Genomic DNA, 17500 nt, shown 5'->3' on the forward strand with positions numbered 1-17500 from the left:
CTTTCTCAGGTGCCATTTGTCATTTTCAGCGTGCAATAATCAATAACTTGGCTTTGAAATAAATAATATAACAGTCACAATATATTATCTTTCAGGCTGGCCTTATACTAACCATAAAACAAGACTTGGAAAGATGAAAACTTTAGGTAAATGCTGAAAATGAAACACCTGAGAGTAGGAGCAAAATGAACAAGAGGCTTTACAGAGCTTCCCTTCCAAATTCATTTGTACTTCCCTTCCTTTTAGGAAACTGTGTCTACTGGCAAAATAAAAAGGAGAATTTGGGATCATCTGATTTCAGGTTTGGGACACCAGCATCAGCCTGCTGTGATTCCCCTCAGCAATTAAACACGTGCTAAGTTTTAAATATCTGATTGTTACATTAAAATCAATAGGGCTCAAGAGCGCTCCTAAACCAAACGTGTGCCTAAACCCAGCTGGAGTTTCGAAAAGCAGCTCCACGAGGAGAGGGATGAATCCCACTGAAGTTCTGGGGATTTTCCTCAGGCCCCATGGGAACAGAAGGTGTTGTGGGTCCTGAGAACAGAGTCACACACGGGTGTGTTGGCAGTGCCAGGCATGGTGGCACGTGCCAGCTGTCCCTGCAGCGACCTGAGATGTCATCTGGGGAAATCCCTGTGCCATGCAGCCTGCTGGCACAGCTTGTGGGGCTACACGTCATGGGTGCTTTGTACAGAATCTGTTGCAAAATCTAGACATGTCTGTAGACACCAACATAAATGCTGTCTGCTTCCTCTGCCACCTTATAAGTCCATCCACATGAGTAGAAAGGACAGGCTGGAGCACTCTAAGGCAGGGTTCACACAGGATGCAAGAGCAAGCTTAGTTCTGCATTTCGTCCTTTGACCAAGTCTTGCTCAAATCCCACATATTCATTTTCCTTGATTGAATTTGATTCATGGCCAAAATGCCTTCTAGAACCTCTGCTCATCCTGGGTTGGTGGCTGATCACTTCTACTCAAAAGCAAGCCTGCAGTTTCAGTGAGAGAGGGGAAGAAGCCAGACCTTTTTCAGGTTAAGGAGAACAGTCCTGAGAGCAGAAGACTCCCCAAGAGAGTGAAAGCACAGAACAGAGTCTGCATCAGAGTAAAATCTCCTGGTTCAAGCCTTTGGTACACCTGAAACACTCCATGACTGACACTGCTCCAAGGCCTTTGCCTGTGTCCTTCACTCAGGAAGGGAGTCCTGCACCTCAGAGGTGACAGAGAGGGACATTTGTACAGCCATGGGCTTCCTCCTGCCTCTGAGCCACGTGGGAGGTGTGCAGGGCAGGGATGGGCAGTCAGGACCACTGTGGTCCCCATCTCACTTCTTGGGGCTGGATATTTTCTGATTAAGGAGAGAGGCACAGGCTCCTGTCTGGAAAACTGGCTTTTAAGTGCTGTTTCAGGACTCCCTACTGAGCTTCTAGAAGGTTTGCTGAAAGAGCAAGGGAAAAGGGGAAGGCTTTGTGTAAATAAATGCTGATGGTTCAGCTCTGAAGCAGTGTTTTCTCAGCCATCAGTGCAACAGCTTTGGCTGTTCTTTCCAACTGAGAGAGCTCTTTCTGGAAGCTCTTCCAGGCCACAGTGATGCCCCACAGTAGGGCCAGGCCCAGCCCTCGAGGAATGCACTCACTGGCAGAGGGGCATCCATCGAGGAACTTCCCAATAGATCATCCCCTCACATCCCCAGGTACTGTTTAATTGCTAAGATTTAGACACCAGCAGCAGAAGTCCCTGTCCTCAGGTCTGAGCAGCCCTTGTCACTCTCGTGGTTTGAAATAATGGTGACAATTAAAACCTCACAAGCTCTGTGCTAAAGCTCTTCCATCCCCTGCCACGGGTGGGATCGATATGGCCCCAGCACACACCGTCCACAGGAGCCACTTCGTCTTCACCCCCTTTTGGAAGTCACTTAATCACCCTTCCTTCACCTGCCCCATCCAGACTGCCAGGTCTGCAGGGCAGAAATATCTGGAGTAACAGTGGTTCAGTGCTTCACACAACGAAGTCCTGGGCTCGACTCCCCAGCAGCTCCTGTAAACACGAATAATTAATTTTACGTCGTCTTTTTAAGAAGAGGAAAGAGGGAGTTGGAAGGAAGCGGTTTAATTTAATTTTCTCTTTGGCTTTTGAGCAGAATTGAAGGCTACAATTAGGGTGACCAACTGGGAGAGGACAGACAAGAAGGAAACTGTAAGACCTCTGAGGACAGATAACTGGAGTCTGTAGAGCATTTATTGTAAGTAACACCAGCACGTGAATCTAAAAATAGTGTCTCTGATGCTGAGTGTATATGACTGATATTAAAAATGACTGATTTAAAAGAAAGTGCTTCACCTTTGTTGCCAACCAGGAAGGTAGGTCTCTAGTATTCTCAGACTTAAATGCTGCCAGTATTTCACGTTAGGATAGTCATAAAGTTAAAGGTTAATAGGCTGTACAAATGACAGAGTTTAAAGGGAAAAAATGAAGATGAGAAGATTTCTAGCACTTAGGGAACATTTTAAAATTGAAGCTCCTCTGCCTAATTTAATTTTTCCTATATTCTTTCTCATGCTGTTGATCATTATTGAAAATATTTCTATTTGCATAAGTGATTTCTCCTTCACTGCCCACCTCCGTTTGCTTTTTGGATCATCATTACTTCCCACAGCATTTGATGAGTCACAATCCTGTTGCCTGCCCTCAGAGTCTGCTGCTGTGGGAAGGGTGAAATTAAAGCCACAGCCTTGGAGGGAGGATGGGCAGGGAGACCTGGAGCATGAGAAAGGCTCTTATTTAATTACAGGTCATTAGAATGGGCAGGTTAAGGGGAAAGGCAAACACACGGATTGCTGGAAGTGGGATTTGGTTGTGGTGTTTCAGATGAGCTCAACAGCTGCTGTGAGTGGCAGAAGTGTATTGCTGTGTCAGCCTCGCTGCCATGGGTGGTGTGCACTGTGTTTCTAGTGCTGGAGCTGGAGATTAGAGCTTAATGGTGAGATTAACATGGCTAAGATAAATGCTTTACACAGACACTGCCAGTTATCACATCTGCCTTTTCACTGGTGAAGAAAAATTCTCCCTTGATTTCTGTGCTGGCCTTCCAGAGCAACTGGGAAAGGCTGTGCTTTGAACATCACTTCTTGTGGCACTTCTGGGGCTGAAACTGCAGCAGAGCAAGGCTCTTTGAAATGTGCTCTTTATTGGGTGGCCCAAATGCTCTTCTCTCCACCTGATCAGCTCCTGCTGATCACAGGAAGATTTAGGGTGGAGGAATCTACTCAGAGTGGTCCTTTTTCATCTTGTCCCAAGTACAACTACTGCAGACATCACTGGGCTAAACTAAAATAAGTGAAAGTGTCTTGCAGTCATCGTTTACTCTTACTGCTTTCTTCACTCATGTAGGCACCTGACAGTCCATTCCAGGTACCTCTGAAGTCTGGGTGTGCAGAGGCTCTCCCTGGGTGCACTGCCTGGGAGGAAAATAAAAAATCAGGGCACTGCCTGGCTTTGACACTTGGTGCCACACAGGCCTCCACCAGTGCCCCTGGCTTTTCTTCCTCTGTGTTCTTCACCTGGCTTCTACTTTTCTGAAAACTGTCCTTAAAAACCGTCTGGGCCTGAGAGATGCTAAAGAAGCCAGATACTCTTGATTTACTGTAGGCTGAGCAACAAATAGGTCTGGAATAAATATGGCTGCTGAGCAAAGCCTCCTCCACTGTGGAGCTGAAATGAAATAGAGAAAGGGCCATGCCTCAGTGTTCCCTCTGGTAATGAATTCTATGCCTTTGCCAGACCTTTGTATCTGCATAGAAAGTTCCTGAAGTTGTAGGAGATGATCCATGCAGAGCTGCTTTTAAAACCAGGACATCAAGCTTCACATTCCTCGTGCACACAGATCAAGGGAAAATCCTGGGAGTCCCTATGGCAAATGCCTTAAGGATTATTTTTGCCCTTGGTATCCTGCAGAAGTGACCCAAGGCTGCAGTGGAGCTGTTTCATTCTATGAAAAAAAAAAAAAAGCATAGCACATTTTCACAAATTTTTAGGAGATTTCCAGAAATACTGAATGGTGAGATTGCACTTTCTTCCTTCTTTTTTCTCTCAGTTTTCCACATTCCATTCCTCACTTTCTGCTATGCTAATATATCTTCCTAACATTATGAACTAATTTAGCAGAACACAATAGCATTCAAACTCCTGTTTAAAAGATGCACAAGGGCTGTATTTCTTTTGCGTGTGACACTGCAGAGAGCACTTTTAAAATAGTTTTAAAAATGAAAGCAGAGGTAAACCCACCATAATCTACCAGGTAACTGGAGGTTACCCACCACAACCTACCTGCTTCTTCCTTCCTGCAGGGAGTAAAATGCTGGCTAAAAGAAATTAAATGACTGCAAGGAGTAAAATGATTGCAGTGCAAACAGTTTCCCCAAGAGTCTCTTTTAGAATCGCTCGACTGAAAAACTTTTTCAAGATCTCCAGTAATTAATTTGCAGAGTGTTTTCCTTGTCTGAAACTATCAGCCATGTGCTGCCTTTGGGATTGGTTGCAGCTCCTCTTTCCATGCTCAGGACCTCCTGCTCTGTGACTAACTTTTTGTATCCAAATGAGACCACTGAATACAAGAGGTATTTTTTATTCTGAGCCTTTGCCTCTGAGGCAGCTTTGCCTCAGGGTTGGCTGGTGGAGCCCTTCATCCCTCTGTCTCAGCAGGTACTTACATAAGCAGGTCTGTGGAGTCTGTGGAATTGCTTGTGTGCAGAAGTGCTCACCTAAAAGCAAAGGGTCCTTTCTATTTGGTCCTTTGTAATTTCTGGTTCTTCATACATTTTTACAGACAGGCAGAATGGTTATAATGTTCCAAAATAAAAGACAGTTTTCTTTTGAAAAAGTGGCCATGCCTGAAAGTTGAGTGTGGAAAATGCTGCCTGGAGCCTTTTATTAGCTTCATTCACTCTAATATATCTGCCTTGTATGCCAAGAAAAGTATAAACAAATGGCAGAGTATTGGTTTTTCAATAACAGGGTTTAAGCCAAGGGTATAAAAAGCATATCCTATTGGCCACTATTTATGAAACAATTAATATTGTCAATGTCTTTTCCATCTCCTCCGAGTTACACATACTGCATAAACTTTGATATATCCCTGAGAAGTACAAAAAATACCAACTGGAGAATAAACAGGGCAATGTGCCAACACTGTTGGAAAAGGGAAACGATTTCCACATCTCCTTATAAAATGCTTTGATATTAAAATAGCCCGAGATGTGATTCTCTTGAATTTGCCTGTGAAGGTTCGGGACACTGCAGACAAAGGGTTCGGTTTAGCTTGCAATCTCAGGGTTTAGATGCAATGAATTATTTGGTTGTTCAGGAGCTGTTAGAACAGCTGTAAACCCCTAATTCTTCTTTTTTTTTCCGTGAGGTTACAGAGGTTGAGTCCACTCTTTCCCGAGCACCCCCGCGAGCACAGAGGGGCTCCGGCTCTTCCAGCTGCTCAGAGCAGCGTCATCCCGGGATGTGCGGAGCAGAGGGGAGGCAGGATGGGACCCACCGCCCCTAAACCCGCGGGAAGGCGCCCCGCACACCGCCCGCCCCGCGGCTCCCGGCGCTGGCCGTGGTGCTGAAGTGAGGTCAGGCGAGCGGGGAAGAAAACAGTGGTACCCCTATTCATTGCTGGATTAAAATTTGTTGGCGTTGTTATAACAATGTCAGAAATTATTCTCCACGAATTCAGATCAAAATCTGTTCCCAGACAACAGCGAGAACCTTTTGGTGGGCAATATCACACATAACCCGAGTTTCCCAGCTGAATATCATCATCCCTGTTTTAATCGCCTCCCCCCTCCCTTGTTTGTCACCTGAAAATATCAGAGCTGCTTATCAATAACTCTCAGTGTGTCACGCTGCTGCGGAGCATTCCAATCAATATATTATCATTTCAGAGCTTGATTATGAAGGTGAAGGGCATTTTCAAGGACGTCTGGAAATTCTGATCAGTGTTCTGTGATCTCTGATCAGCCTCAGCGCTTTACAAGAATAAAATCAGAAACTCTAACTAGAGAGACAGCGCCTTGTCCTCTCACTCGGAGCAGCCCTTGCTGCCAATAAACAAGCCAAAGAAAAGCAGAGGTGTCATTCACAGGTTTGCCCTCGAGTCTTTTAGCATTTCCTCTATTCTTCACTCCACTGCAGCTCTCAAGCACAGCAATACATAACAAACTTCTCATGGCAGCATGACGTGTGCTGTATATGATTTTCCTGACTGGAATATCGAAGTAACAGTGATCTGAAGAGATGGAAGTATATTAGAAGGGTGGGGGTTTTTGGTTTTTTTGGTTTGGTTTGGTTTTGGTTTTGGTTTGGTGTGTTTTTTTTTTAATGACAGCATTACACAAGCAACTTAGATTTCATACTCTGGGAATGACAACACATGGCAAGAATACACATCAGGCTGCTGAGGAAAAACACCTAATGCTTGTTTACTATGCTAAAAGTATTATTTTCTCAGTTCAATTGCTCTGTAGACACCAAACAGTATTTAAATGTGTTGCATTTCATGCATATGCCAAGTTGAAATTGTTCCACTTACTGTCAAACATAGTATTTTATTATTATTTGCCCTATCTGCCACCTTGAACCAGGTGTTCAATTGTACACAGTCCCCTATAATTTTTTTTCTGTTATTATTCATGGATCCTTAGTGACAAGACAAAAATCTGCTAATGTAAAATAAGGTGAAAAAGTCATCCTTGGTGGTGCCTTGTTAGTGCTTCATGATTGCTTCTCGTATCTCTGTATGAGGAAGGAGTTTCATGCCAAAATTCTGGACTGCAAGAATGAACTGCTCAGATCCTTGTGGTCTAATGCCAAAGGGAATCTCCTGTTGTGCAGAAAACTGGTGTAGCTACAATGGTTGTGATGGTGAGGAAGATGAGTATCAGAAGTTTTGCACAACAGTGCATTTAATCCTTCTACTGCTCTCCACAAGCATTGCTTTCATTAAGTTTATTACTGATGAATTCCTGGTATATGTTGCTAGCGTTTAACTAAAATACATTAACAATATTTTCTACATAAAGCTTGCCCTTCTAATAGATCTCCAGTTTTCCAACCATGTAAAAAAAGAGCAGCAGTGTAAAAAAAAAACCAAACAAAAAACAACAAACAAACAAAAATACAAATGTAAAACTCTGACTCAAAGAAGGATGATTTTGGAATTTCTCTTTGGAGGAAAGAATTTTTACCCAGTTGCAGTCATTTCTTGGCCTCTGATGCTTTGTTTTTATGACGTGGATTTGAGCACTTATATCGATAGAGAGAGAGAAATAAGCAACTTTGTTGTCTAGGATAAGGTTTTCCCTGGAATGTACAGAGATGTTATGTGGAAAAAAGGCCAGAAATCTTCTTTTCTCTGTTCTGTCTCACAGAAGTGGCAGAACAGGGTCTGTGCACCACGGGAGTGATGTGAGGACCTGAGCTGTCTGCTTATCTGAAGACAAGCTGTCCTGAGGATGCCCCAGCCAAAAAACATAGAATGAGATTCCCGAGGTGTGTGCATCACTTTGGCTTCTCGAGATTCCTGAAACACTGAGCTTCCCTGAGGAGCAGCCTTCCCTGGGGACTGGCAGGCAAGACAGAGTCCTTAATAAGTGCAAAGCACACGGAGGTTTTGACAAAGAAGCTCTTGTGGAAGCATCAAATGACCCAATCATTCATTTATTTTGCAAAACCACAAGCTATTTTGGGGATCTGCTGGCTCAGAACAAGCTGGTTCGGACTGTCATGCCATTTACAGTAAACATTCTCAGGGAAATTTAGGTGATCTCAGGATCTTTTCATAAAATTCAAAGCACAGCTCCTGTTCAGTATGTATCTTCATCATAACTGTTGTGCAATTGCCAAGGATCTGTGATATGAACATTAGAGTCTTTATAAGCAGCTGATTTTTGAGTCAATGGGCTGTAACACTTTTGAAATCAATGATTATTTAAGAACTCTTAAAACTGCACATTATCTAGCTGCCCTGCACACAAACGTTGGATCTACTCTGCTCTCTGTTGGCTCTCTGTAAATGGACAGTTTGGATCTGAGATGTGAAGGCTGAGTGTGGGTTGTAACACCTCTTCTCTAGCCAGGTCAGTAAAACACTCACCATACAGCTCTGCAGAAATTTTCTATTTCAGTAGGAGCTGGAAATACTCAGCACTTCTCAGGCATGGTGCTAGGATTTTTTGTGGATTTTAATAAATGAGCTATTCATGGACACAAACAGATCTGCTTGTTTCAAATTTCACCAGTCCCGGTGTCCACATAGTTTTGGGTTTGATTTTGGGGTGGTTTGTTTGGGTTTTTTTTACATGGTGCCTCAGAGTTTACAGCTTGGTATGTAAGCACCAGCCTTCAGATGTAGAAGCTGCAAAGCCACCACCTATTCATTGTTCTGTGGGTATTTCTGTCCTGACATGTTTTGAAACAGGCAGGATGAGCTACAGTAAAGCTTACATTTGGATGAGATGCTAAAGAGCAGCACATGCTCTGCCTTCAAATCCTCCAATGGCACTTTCCACAAAGGATTTCCTCCAGTGTATTTTCTGACCTCTACTCTGTGAGTTCACTTGTGGAAGTGATAAGTTGTACACACATGACTAATATCAAGATGATTAAACCATCCAGAAATTAGACCAGTGGGCAAGTCAAAATGACAAAAGCAAAGGATGTGTTATATGAGTCTGTGATGGCATCAGAGCATCATATCACAGTATATGGAGCACATGTGTAGTGCTGCATGAGATAAAGATTGTACTTAGATTACATTATCTGCCCATCAGTTCTGCTCCCATGGACTTATTCCAAATTACACAGACTTTGCAGCAGCATTTGTTTCACAAAAATATCACAACCTAGGAATTTTTCCCCTTTCCGATAAAAATAATATTTCTGTGAGTCAGACACAGGACTGTGATGAACCTCAGAAATAAAAGTTTCCTAAACTGAACAACCTGCTTTCTCGAAGTGCTATAAGATTCTAATATTTGTCAGAGAGGACTCTCAGCTTGCCAGGAATCCACTGGAAAACAGAGACTAACAAAGCCTTCCATTTAAAGGTACAAAAATGCCATTGTAAGGCATAATAAGGGAACAACTTTAACTGTTCCAAAATACCTCTCAACCCACACACAGCACATACACCCTGATACACTCAGCCTGGTGAAACCTGAGACAGGCTACAAAGCATAACTCCCTTGTAGTTTTTCCAGTCTTGAATAAAACATCCTTATCGAATATATCCTGCAAGAGACATTCCTTACAATGGGAAAGTAGCATCCCTCTTCTGGGTAACCTCTGTTTCCAATCATGCATTTCAGAAGAAGCAATTGAAACAATGACAGAGTAATGCCTTGTTTCTGAATAACTCAGGTTTTAGGAAGGCCCTGATAATCTGGAAAGATTTGCAGTAGGAAGGGGAGAGCCATTGACAACGGCTCAAACTCTACAGCATTTAATCTCTGGCATTCCCAAAATTGTGCTTGTCTGCCTGAACAGCATAACTGCAGCTCTAAAATCCAGTGGGGGAAGAGTTTCATTCTGATTGCCTGGGAAAGGAGTGTTTCTGTGTGGGGCAAACTGCTGTGTTCTCATCCCTTTTTTCTTCTCCTCCTCAACGTCTAAAGCCTGATGCAAGGAAGTGTCTCAGCACTTCCCTGTGGAAGAATGTTTAAAGTCAGCCATGAAATCAAGCAGTGTCTTGGTGAATTACTGCTTCCCTACAACTGCTGTAAGGCCAAATGCTGCAAATACCCTTGGGAGAGCACAGGGCTGGTTTAGGGAGACTGGCTGGCCAGTGCCTTCTGCAAAAACACATCAGGCTCTGTGGGAGGAGGTCCTGCCACCACCAAAATCCTTCTGTGAGAGCAGAAGTGGGTGCAAACCTCACTGCTGCTGCCCTGCAAGTCCTACCTGCAGTCCCCCACCACTGGGCTCCCACCTGGGCAAACAAAGGAGCAAGGAAACTAAGCACTGCCCTTCCCTCAGGCTGGAAAAAAGGAAACTGAACCCAAAGTGACAGATGTTTGTCACCTGTGGTTGCAGCAGGGACACTCAGGGATGGCAGCTATAAAGGTGGCACAAGAATCTGGGTAAATACAGCCCGCAGTGGGTAATTCCTGCCAGGCAAACGGGGCTGTGAGCACAGCGCTCTGTGGGCAGGTAACATCAGCAGGCTGCAAGGCAGAGCTTTTTGGAGATTTTTGGAGATTTTTGGAGCTCGTGTAAGCGTGGGAACCACAGAATCACACCACACAGGTTCGTGCTTCAGCCTAGCAAAAGTGTAGCTCTTTAGAAAAATAATGAAAAAGAAGAGGCAGTGCTGAGACAGGATAAATAAGGAGATAAATCACTTTGCAATACAATACAGCCAAAACTCGAAAATAAACAATTACTTTAAATCATATCAAGGACCTATCACAAACATCACATTTATACAATTGATCCATGCGTAAATTAGCCAATTAATTCCGAATTGAAACTCTAATGAAATAATAATTATCTGTTTACAATGGAATGGTACGAGCACGGGTCTAAAACAGAAATAAAGAAAGACTGCAGCAAAATCCACTCAGCTCCATCACCAGTGGGCATGGGGGGAATGGTCAATACCAGTCTTTAACATCCAGATATCACTGGGGAGGGGGAATAAATAAAATACGTAAGTATGTGAGAAATCTATGGACCTTAAATGACAGAGATATAGAAAGGCTCTTTTAAAGCACTGTGGGGTTTTTGAGGTTGGTTGGTTTGGGTTTTTGTAATAAAGAATTGCAAAGTGGGAATTTCTTTTAACATTTCCAGAGGCTGGTTTGATTTTTCATCCTTGCTTGGTTTTCTACCATGAGTTGTTTGCCCTGAGGGACTCCAAAGGGATTAAGACCTCATAATTACCAAAGCAGTGAAAGATGGATGGAAAAGGGTGGGAGTTTCAGTACAGAATTATTTTGGTGACTCATATCTAAATAAAATCTTCACTGAGATGGAGAAATACACTGGGGTCTTCTATAAAAACTTTGCATCCTTAGTTTTTCATGTAGGAGCTGCAAACAGATAACACTTTAGCCCAGAAGCCCAAGTTAGGTATCTATGGACTGTTTTCTATATAAAAACTATTTTGTGTCTCTTTTTTTTTCTATACAAGTTACCCCAGAGCTGAGGAGTGTTCCCACAGAAATAGCATTTCTTTAAAAAATTTCTGATGATATTTACTTTACCTGTTGCCTTTAAGTTGTTAACAAGAGCAGAAACAAGAAATAGTTCTTAATAAAACCAGAATATTTCTGTAAACTAATAATTGCTGAGACCCCATCCTCAGGATGTGTCAAAGGTACATGAAATACCAGGTCTATTGCAGCCAAAAATGTTACATTACTCTGTATAAATTTTCCCTCTATTTGCAACCCCAAGTGTTCAGGGGAAGAACTACTCCTGGGGATACCTTACAAGCATTAACACTGAGAAGTTTGACTCAGATAAAAGATGTCTTGCTTCAAATTGCCAAGTGGGTGTACTAAAAAGGAATTGGCAAGAGAAATCACATTTGATTAGAGTATTAAAATGTTTAAATGTAGAGATTTTTGCGTGTATGTACATGCAAAAATAACTCACTCCACAGCTCTGCATTCTTCTTTCCTTTCCTTTCCTTTCCTTTCCTTTCCTTTCCTTTCCTTTCCTTTCCTTTCCTTTCCTTTCCTTTCCTTTCCCTTTCCTTTCCTTTCCTTTCCTTTCCTTTCCTTTCCTTTCCTTTCCTTTCCTTTCCTTTCCTTTCCTTTCCTTTCCTTTCCTTTCCTTTCCTTTCCTTTCCTTTCCTTTCCTTTCCTTTCCTTTCCTTCCCTTTCCCTTTCCTTCCCTTTCCTTCCCTTTCCTTCCCTTTCCTTTCCCTTTCCTTTCCCTTTCCTTTCCCTTTCCTTTCCTTTCCCTTTCTCCTTTTTTCCTTTCTCCTTTTTTCCTTTCTCCTTTTTTCCTTTCTCCCTTTCTCCCTTTCTCCTTTTTTCCTTTCTCCTTTTTTCCTTTCTCCCTTTCTCCCTTTCTCCTTTTTTCCTTTCTCCTTTTTTCCTTTCTCCTTTTTTCCTTTCTCCTTTTTTCCTTTCTCCTTTTTTCCTTTCTCCTTTTTTCCTTTCTCCTTTTTTCCTTTCTGCTTTCTCCTTTCCTATGCCCTGCCTTCCTTTTCCCCTTCCTTTTCCCTTTCCTTTTTCCCTTCCTTTTCCCTTACCTTTTCCCTTCCCTTCCCAACGGGGGCCCCACCTGCTCCCGGAGGGCCCGGGGGCAGAGCGGTACCCGCGGGAGGTTCGCGGCATCACGGCCGTACCGGGGGTCCCGTCGCGGCTCCCGGGGCCCAGAGCCGCCGCTTCCCGGTGTCCCGGGATGTGCCGTGCGGTGCGGGGAATGCTCCGGGACTGCCCGGCCCGGGACGCGGGGCTCTCCCAGGGCCGGTAGGGGGCGTCCTGTGCCCGGACCCCGGGAACGGGGATGGATCCCGGGAATGGACCCGGGAACGGCCGGGATGGATGCTGGGAACGGCCGGGATGGAACCCGGGAACGGCAGGGATGGATCCCGGGAACGGCGGGATGGATCTCGGGAATGGCCGGGATGGATCTCGGGAATGGCCGGGATGGATCCCTGAAATGGGGATGGATCCCAGGAGCGGCGGGGATGGGCCCCCGGAGCACCCTATAACAGGCCCCCGGGATTGCCCGGTGCCCGGACATCGGGAGGGTCGGACACGGCCCCCGAGAGCGGCGGGGCCGGGCCGTGTCTGCCGCCGCCCCTCCGCCGCGGGCTCGACGTGTCCCGCTGTCCGCTCTCGCTGCCGAGGACCGAGGGGCGCGGCGGGGATGCCCGCGGAGGGGAGGGCACCGTCGGGGGAGAGCCCTGCCGCTGCCCCGCAGCCACCGCCCCGCAGCCGTCCCTTGAGTCGTTCGTGCCCAGCGCAGGGGTGCCCCGGTATCCCGGTGCCCGGCATCCCGGTGCCCGGCATCCCGGCGGGGCCCGGCCGGTCCCGCCGCCCCCCCTGCGGCGCGGGCGGCTTTTGTTGCCGTCGGTGCGGGGCGGGGGCGCGGGGGGCGGCGCGGCGGGGCGGGCGCGGTTTTGAGGCAGGAGCGGCTCGTCCCGAGCCATTCGCCTCCCGCCGCTCCCGCCGCGCTCCCTGCGCCGAGCCGGTCCCTTTGTGCCGCCGGCCCGGCCCCGCTCGCCGCCTCATTGGACTCTGTATCGCCGGGGACGGGCGGGCGGTCGCCGCCTCCGGGCACGGCGGCGCGTCGGGGCGGGGGGGGGCCGGGGCCGCGGCGGCTGCGGGGCAGGGGCTGCGCGGAGCCCTCTCCTCCCGCCGCCTCCCGCCTGATCCCATTCGCCTTTGTGCGCGCCCAATCGCCGCGTGCTCCCCGCGCGGAGCGGGGATGACATTTTGATTTCATCATTAGCATCCGGCGCCAGGTTGACGCAGCAGCGGCGGCGGCGGGAGGCGGCGGCGGCGGCGGCAGCGACGACCCCGGCTCTCCGCCTGCCCGCAGCAGCCCCCCGGTGCCGCGGGCTGCGCGGGTCCCCCCGGCCCCCCGTCCTGCCGCCCCCCCATGCGAGGGGCCCCCGGCCGGCCCCTCCGCCGCGCTCCCACGCCGCCCCTCCGCTCCTGTCCCCCGCGCCGCCGGGAGCCGCCACCTGCGCGCCGGGCTGCGGGGCCAGCGGCGGGCAGGAGCCGGGCGGGCACCGGAGGATGCCGGAGACCGGGCAGGAGCCACCCAGCGCCCCGCCGCCTCCCCCCAAGGAGTCCTTCTACATCAAGAACCTGCTCAACGGCGGCCCCCCCAAGGCGCCCCCCAAGCAGCCGCGGGCGCTGTTCGCCCCCTCGGGCAAGGCGGCGGTGGATGGCGCCGGCTTCGCCCTCTCGCAGGTGGGAGACCTCGCCTTCCCCCGCTTCGAGATCCCGGCGCCGCGCTTCGCCCTGAGCGCGCACTGCCTGGAGCGCGCCCAGACCTGGTGGTACCCGTACGCCCTGACGCCGGCCGGAGCTCACCTGCCCCGCACCGAAGGTACCGCTCCCCGCAACTCCCTTCCCTCCCTCCCCGGCGGGGCGGCCGCGGTGGGCACAGGGGGGGAGAGGCGTCGGCGGGGCGACGCGGGGGTCCGGCCGGCTCGTCCCGTTTTTCCCCCGACGGGACGCGGGGGCCGGGTGGCGAAGGTGTCTCTTTGTGTCCCTTATCCCTCCCTCTTCATCCCCCGCTTCGTCCTTCCCCTCCAGCCGCAGAGAAATCCCTGCTGAGGGACTCGTCCCCCGCCTCGGGCACCGACCGGGACTCCCCGGAGCCGCTGCTGAAGGCGGAGGGGGAGCAGAAGGAGCTGGACTCCAAGAGCCCCGACGAGATCGTCCTGGAGGAGAGCGACTCCGAGGAGGCGAAGAAGGAGGGAGGCGCGGAGGACTGGAAGAAGCGGGAGGAGAGCCCGGAGAAGAAGCCGTGCCGCAAGAAGAAGACGCGCACGGTGTTCAGCCGCAGTCAGGTCTTCCAGCTGGAGTCCACCTTCGACATGAAGCGCTACCTGAGCAGCTCGGAGCGGGCCGGCCTGGCCGCCTCCCTCCACCTGACAGAGACCCAGGTGAAGATCTGGTTCCAGAACCGCCGCAACAAGTGGAAGCGGCAGCTGGCGGCCGAGCTGGAGGCGGCCAACCTCAGCCACGCGGCCGCGCAGCGCATCGTCCGCGTCCCCATCCTGTACCACGAGAACTCGGGCGCGGAGGGGGGCGCGGGGGGCGGCGGAGCCCCCGGCACGCAGCCCCTGCTCACCTTCCCTCACCCCGTCTACTATTCCCACCCCGTGGTCACCTCCGTGCCGCTCCTGCGGCCCGTCTGAGCCCGCCCGCCGCTGCGCGGAGGGGCGCGGAGAGGCGCGCAAGGCACCCGCCCGCTTGTAAGTACTCCAGCCCCTCGTGCGACCCACCCGGGCGGCGTCTGCGGAGCACGGGTTTTGGGTGGAGAGAGGTGCGAGGGTGGGGGGTACCCCTCGGCGCGTGGTGTTAGGAGGAAAGTCGCAAAAATCTAGGAAAAAAAAGAAAAAAGAAAAAGGGGGGGGGAGGGAAAGGAAAACGAGGAAAATGAAAGCGGGAACTTGTAGAGAACCCTGGAGCTGTCACACCTTTTGTAAACGTGGATGAAAACTGCGATGGTCTCTGTGGCTTTAGTTTTATTTTTGTAAAAAAAAAAAAAAAGGAAAAAAAAAAGAGAAAAAAGTGGGAGAAAAAAAAAAAAGAAAAAAATGGGGGAAAGAAAGGATGATATTAATAATAAAAAAAAAAGGAATGATCCCAGGCCACTCCTCGAGATTTGCCAAACACTAACGGGAAGCTGAATTTCTGTTCCTTTCGGACCTCTCCTTCTGCCTCCAAATAATTGTTCAGGCTCCTGATCCTGTCGTGACTCAAACTTCATCGACCACGGCTTTTCATTTAAGCAGACCTTTGCCTCTTTGCTTGCCCACCTTTTGTACCTTTCTTTTTTTGTCATGGGACTTTTACAAGCAAGAAATACAGCCTCAAAGTGAACAGTTAAATACACCCGCGCGCTTTGAGTGACCCCTATTTATTATCGTTTACTTAGACATTTTTAATTCTTGTTTATAATTCTTGTTTTCCTAGTTGTCGGGTTGTTTTGGGTTTTTTCTTCCTTGTAAAGTTATTTCGGTATTTTGGGGAGAAAAAAATCTGTACCCTTTTGCTTTCTTTTGTAATACTAATTATTATTATTATTATTAATATTATTGTACTTTTGAACTGTGCAATATTGTACGATGATTCTTAAAGCACTGCTTTTATTTGAATGGTGAGGAAAGGGTTTTTAGCATTGTAAAGCTGCATTCGTTCATGTTGTACAAAATAAAATAAAAAAGAATTAAAAGCGAAGGAAAGTGAGAAGAGAGGAGCAAGGCATGGGAATTAACATCAGCCTGGCTTCATGCGAATAAATAAGGGAGATTCGGTGAGCTGGGCGCTTTAAGTGAAGGACAATCAACTTTAGGGTAATTTTAATTTATTTGGTATGATGTACAGTTTTCTTCTAAAGTCCATTGAGTATGTGGATTTTAATAGGCAGAAATCAAGTGAGGAGTGGACACCTCTAGTCTCTTTCTGTCTTAGTGTCTACTCACCTGTTGTCTGACAATTGTTTGCTGTCTTCCCAAGGGTTTGGGTTGGTTGGTTCCTTTTCTTTATTTTATTTTAAATTTTGTTTTCCCCTTTTCGGTTGTACTCTCTGCCCTCTCGCTTTCTGTTAGGGATCGGTCCTATTTTTAAAACAGCCTATATTGTTATAAACTTAATGTTGTGGTGGAAAAAAAAAATCAATAAAACCCGTTCCTTATCATTTTTTAAGTGTGGTTTTGGATGAGAAAAAAAAAAAAAGAGAGAGAGAGAAAATATAAGCAACGACAACAAATAATAATAAAAAATAAATAAACAAAAAATAACTCAACGGTTTTCTGGGAGCGCTGCCGGCCCTGCTCGGGGTGCGGGGGCCAGGGCGCGGAGCCGCCCCTGCCGGGAATCCTTCGAGAGGGTGTCCGGAGGCCTCTCCGATGGGAAGCAGATCGGGGACGGGAGGGGGGGACCTTTCCCACCTCCGGCGACTCGGTAACCCCGAGCGAAGGGTCGCAGACTCCCAGGGAACCCCCCGGGACGGGGGTGGGCGAGGGGGGTCCCTTCCCACGGGAGGGCCTCCTCCCCTTCCCGAGGGCTTCCCCTGAACTTCTGGCCGCCCCTTCCTCTGCGCCCCCCCCCCGGTACTGCCCTTCCCTTCTCCCCCCTCCTCCGGGGGCTGCCGCAGGGTGTCCAACCCCCCTGGGCTGCGCCCTCTGCCCACGGCCGGAGCCGTCACGCGTGTTAATACTCCCGGCAGGGTTATTTGGAGATAGGATCGCTCTCCGCTTCCCGCAGATTGGCCCGAATCGACGTGTTGATAGCGCCGAGGGCAGGATTTCGGGCCAAAGAAATCAAAATAAAACTCAGCGTTGCGAAAAGATAATCCTGCGTTTTCTTTTCGTTTGGGATAAAAACCCTGTCAATGGGTCATAAACGAAAAATAAACAGAGTTTCGGAGTCAAAATACGGTGCTGGCTGTGTCGCCTACAAACAGAGCGATGCCTTTGCTGTTTGCAGTACCAACTTTGGGACAAGTCGCTTGCAGCCCATTAAAAATATTGTTGTCATAGTAAATAGGTCTTTCCATTTTACAGCGCGGCAGCACGATGTTATCAAACGGCAAGGAAAAAAAGCTCATTTATTTCTGGTCAGTGCCCGGAAAACGATTCCGGACCCTCCCGGCCCTTCCCCAGCCGAGGAAGGAGCCGCTGGACACCAGCGCGGCCCCTGCCCCGCAGCGCGGCCTTAGCGCGGGTGCGGGCAGCAGCGGGCACCGGCCCGTCCTGCCCGTCCCGAGCCTGCCAGGGCCACTTCCCATGGGAATGATGATCTTGGTGG

At 48.5% G+C, this 17500-nt stretch overlaps 2 protein-coding genes across 2 annotated transcripts in view; one reads left to right on the forward strand and one right to left on the reverse strand.

Annotated features, from left to right (window-relative positions):
• LOC127477143 (uncharacterized) overlaps positions 1-17500 on the reverse strand; it is a 347576-nt gene that overhangs the window by 43938 nt on the left and 286138 nt on the right. The gene's annotated exons all lie outside the window — the stretch shown is intronic.
• On the forward strand, positions 13751-14922 carry HMX3 (H6 family homeobox 3). Its single transcript, XM_051801209.1, has 2 exons — positions 13751-14066; positions 14276-14922. The coding sequence occupies exons 1-2, from the start codon at positions 13751-13753 to the stop codon at positions 14881-14883; spliced, it is 924 nt and encodes a 307-aa protein (XP_051657169.1). The 3' UTR covers positions 14884-14922.

This window comes from Manacus candei, unplaced genomic scaffold, assembly GCF_025592945.1.
Source record: "Manacus candei isolate 608988 ecotype Guabito, Panama unplaced genomic scaffold, ASM2559294v1 h1tg000050l, whole genome shotgun sequence".
NCBI classification, from domain to species: domain Eukaryota; kingdom Metazoa; phylum Chordata; class Aves; order Passeriformes; family Pipridae; genus Manacus; species Manacus candei.

Coding starts and splice junctions, on each gene's coding strand:
- HMX3 (XM_051801209.1), top strand. CDS start 13,751: ATGCCGGAGACCGGGCAGGAGCCACCCAGCGCCCCGCCGCCTCCCCCC. Junction 14,067..14,275: donor TCACCTGCCCCGCACCGAAG/GTACCGCTCCCC, acceptor CTTCCCCTCCAG/CCGCAGAGAAATCCCTGCTG.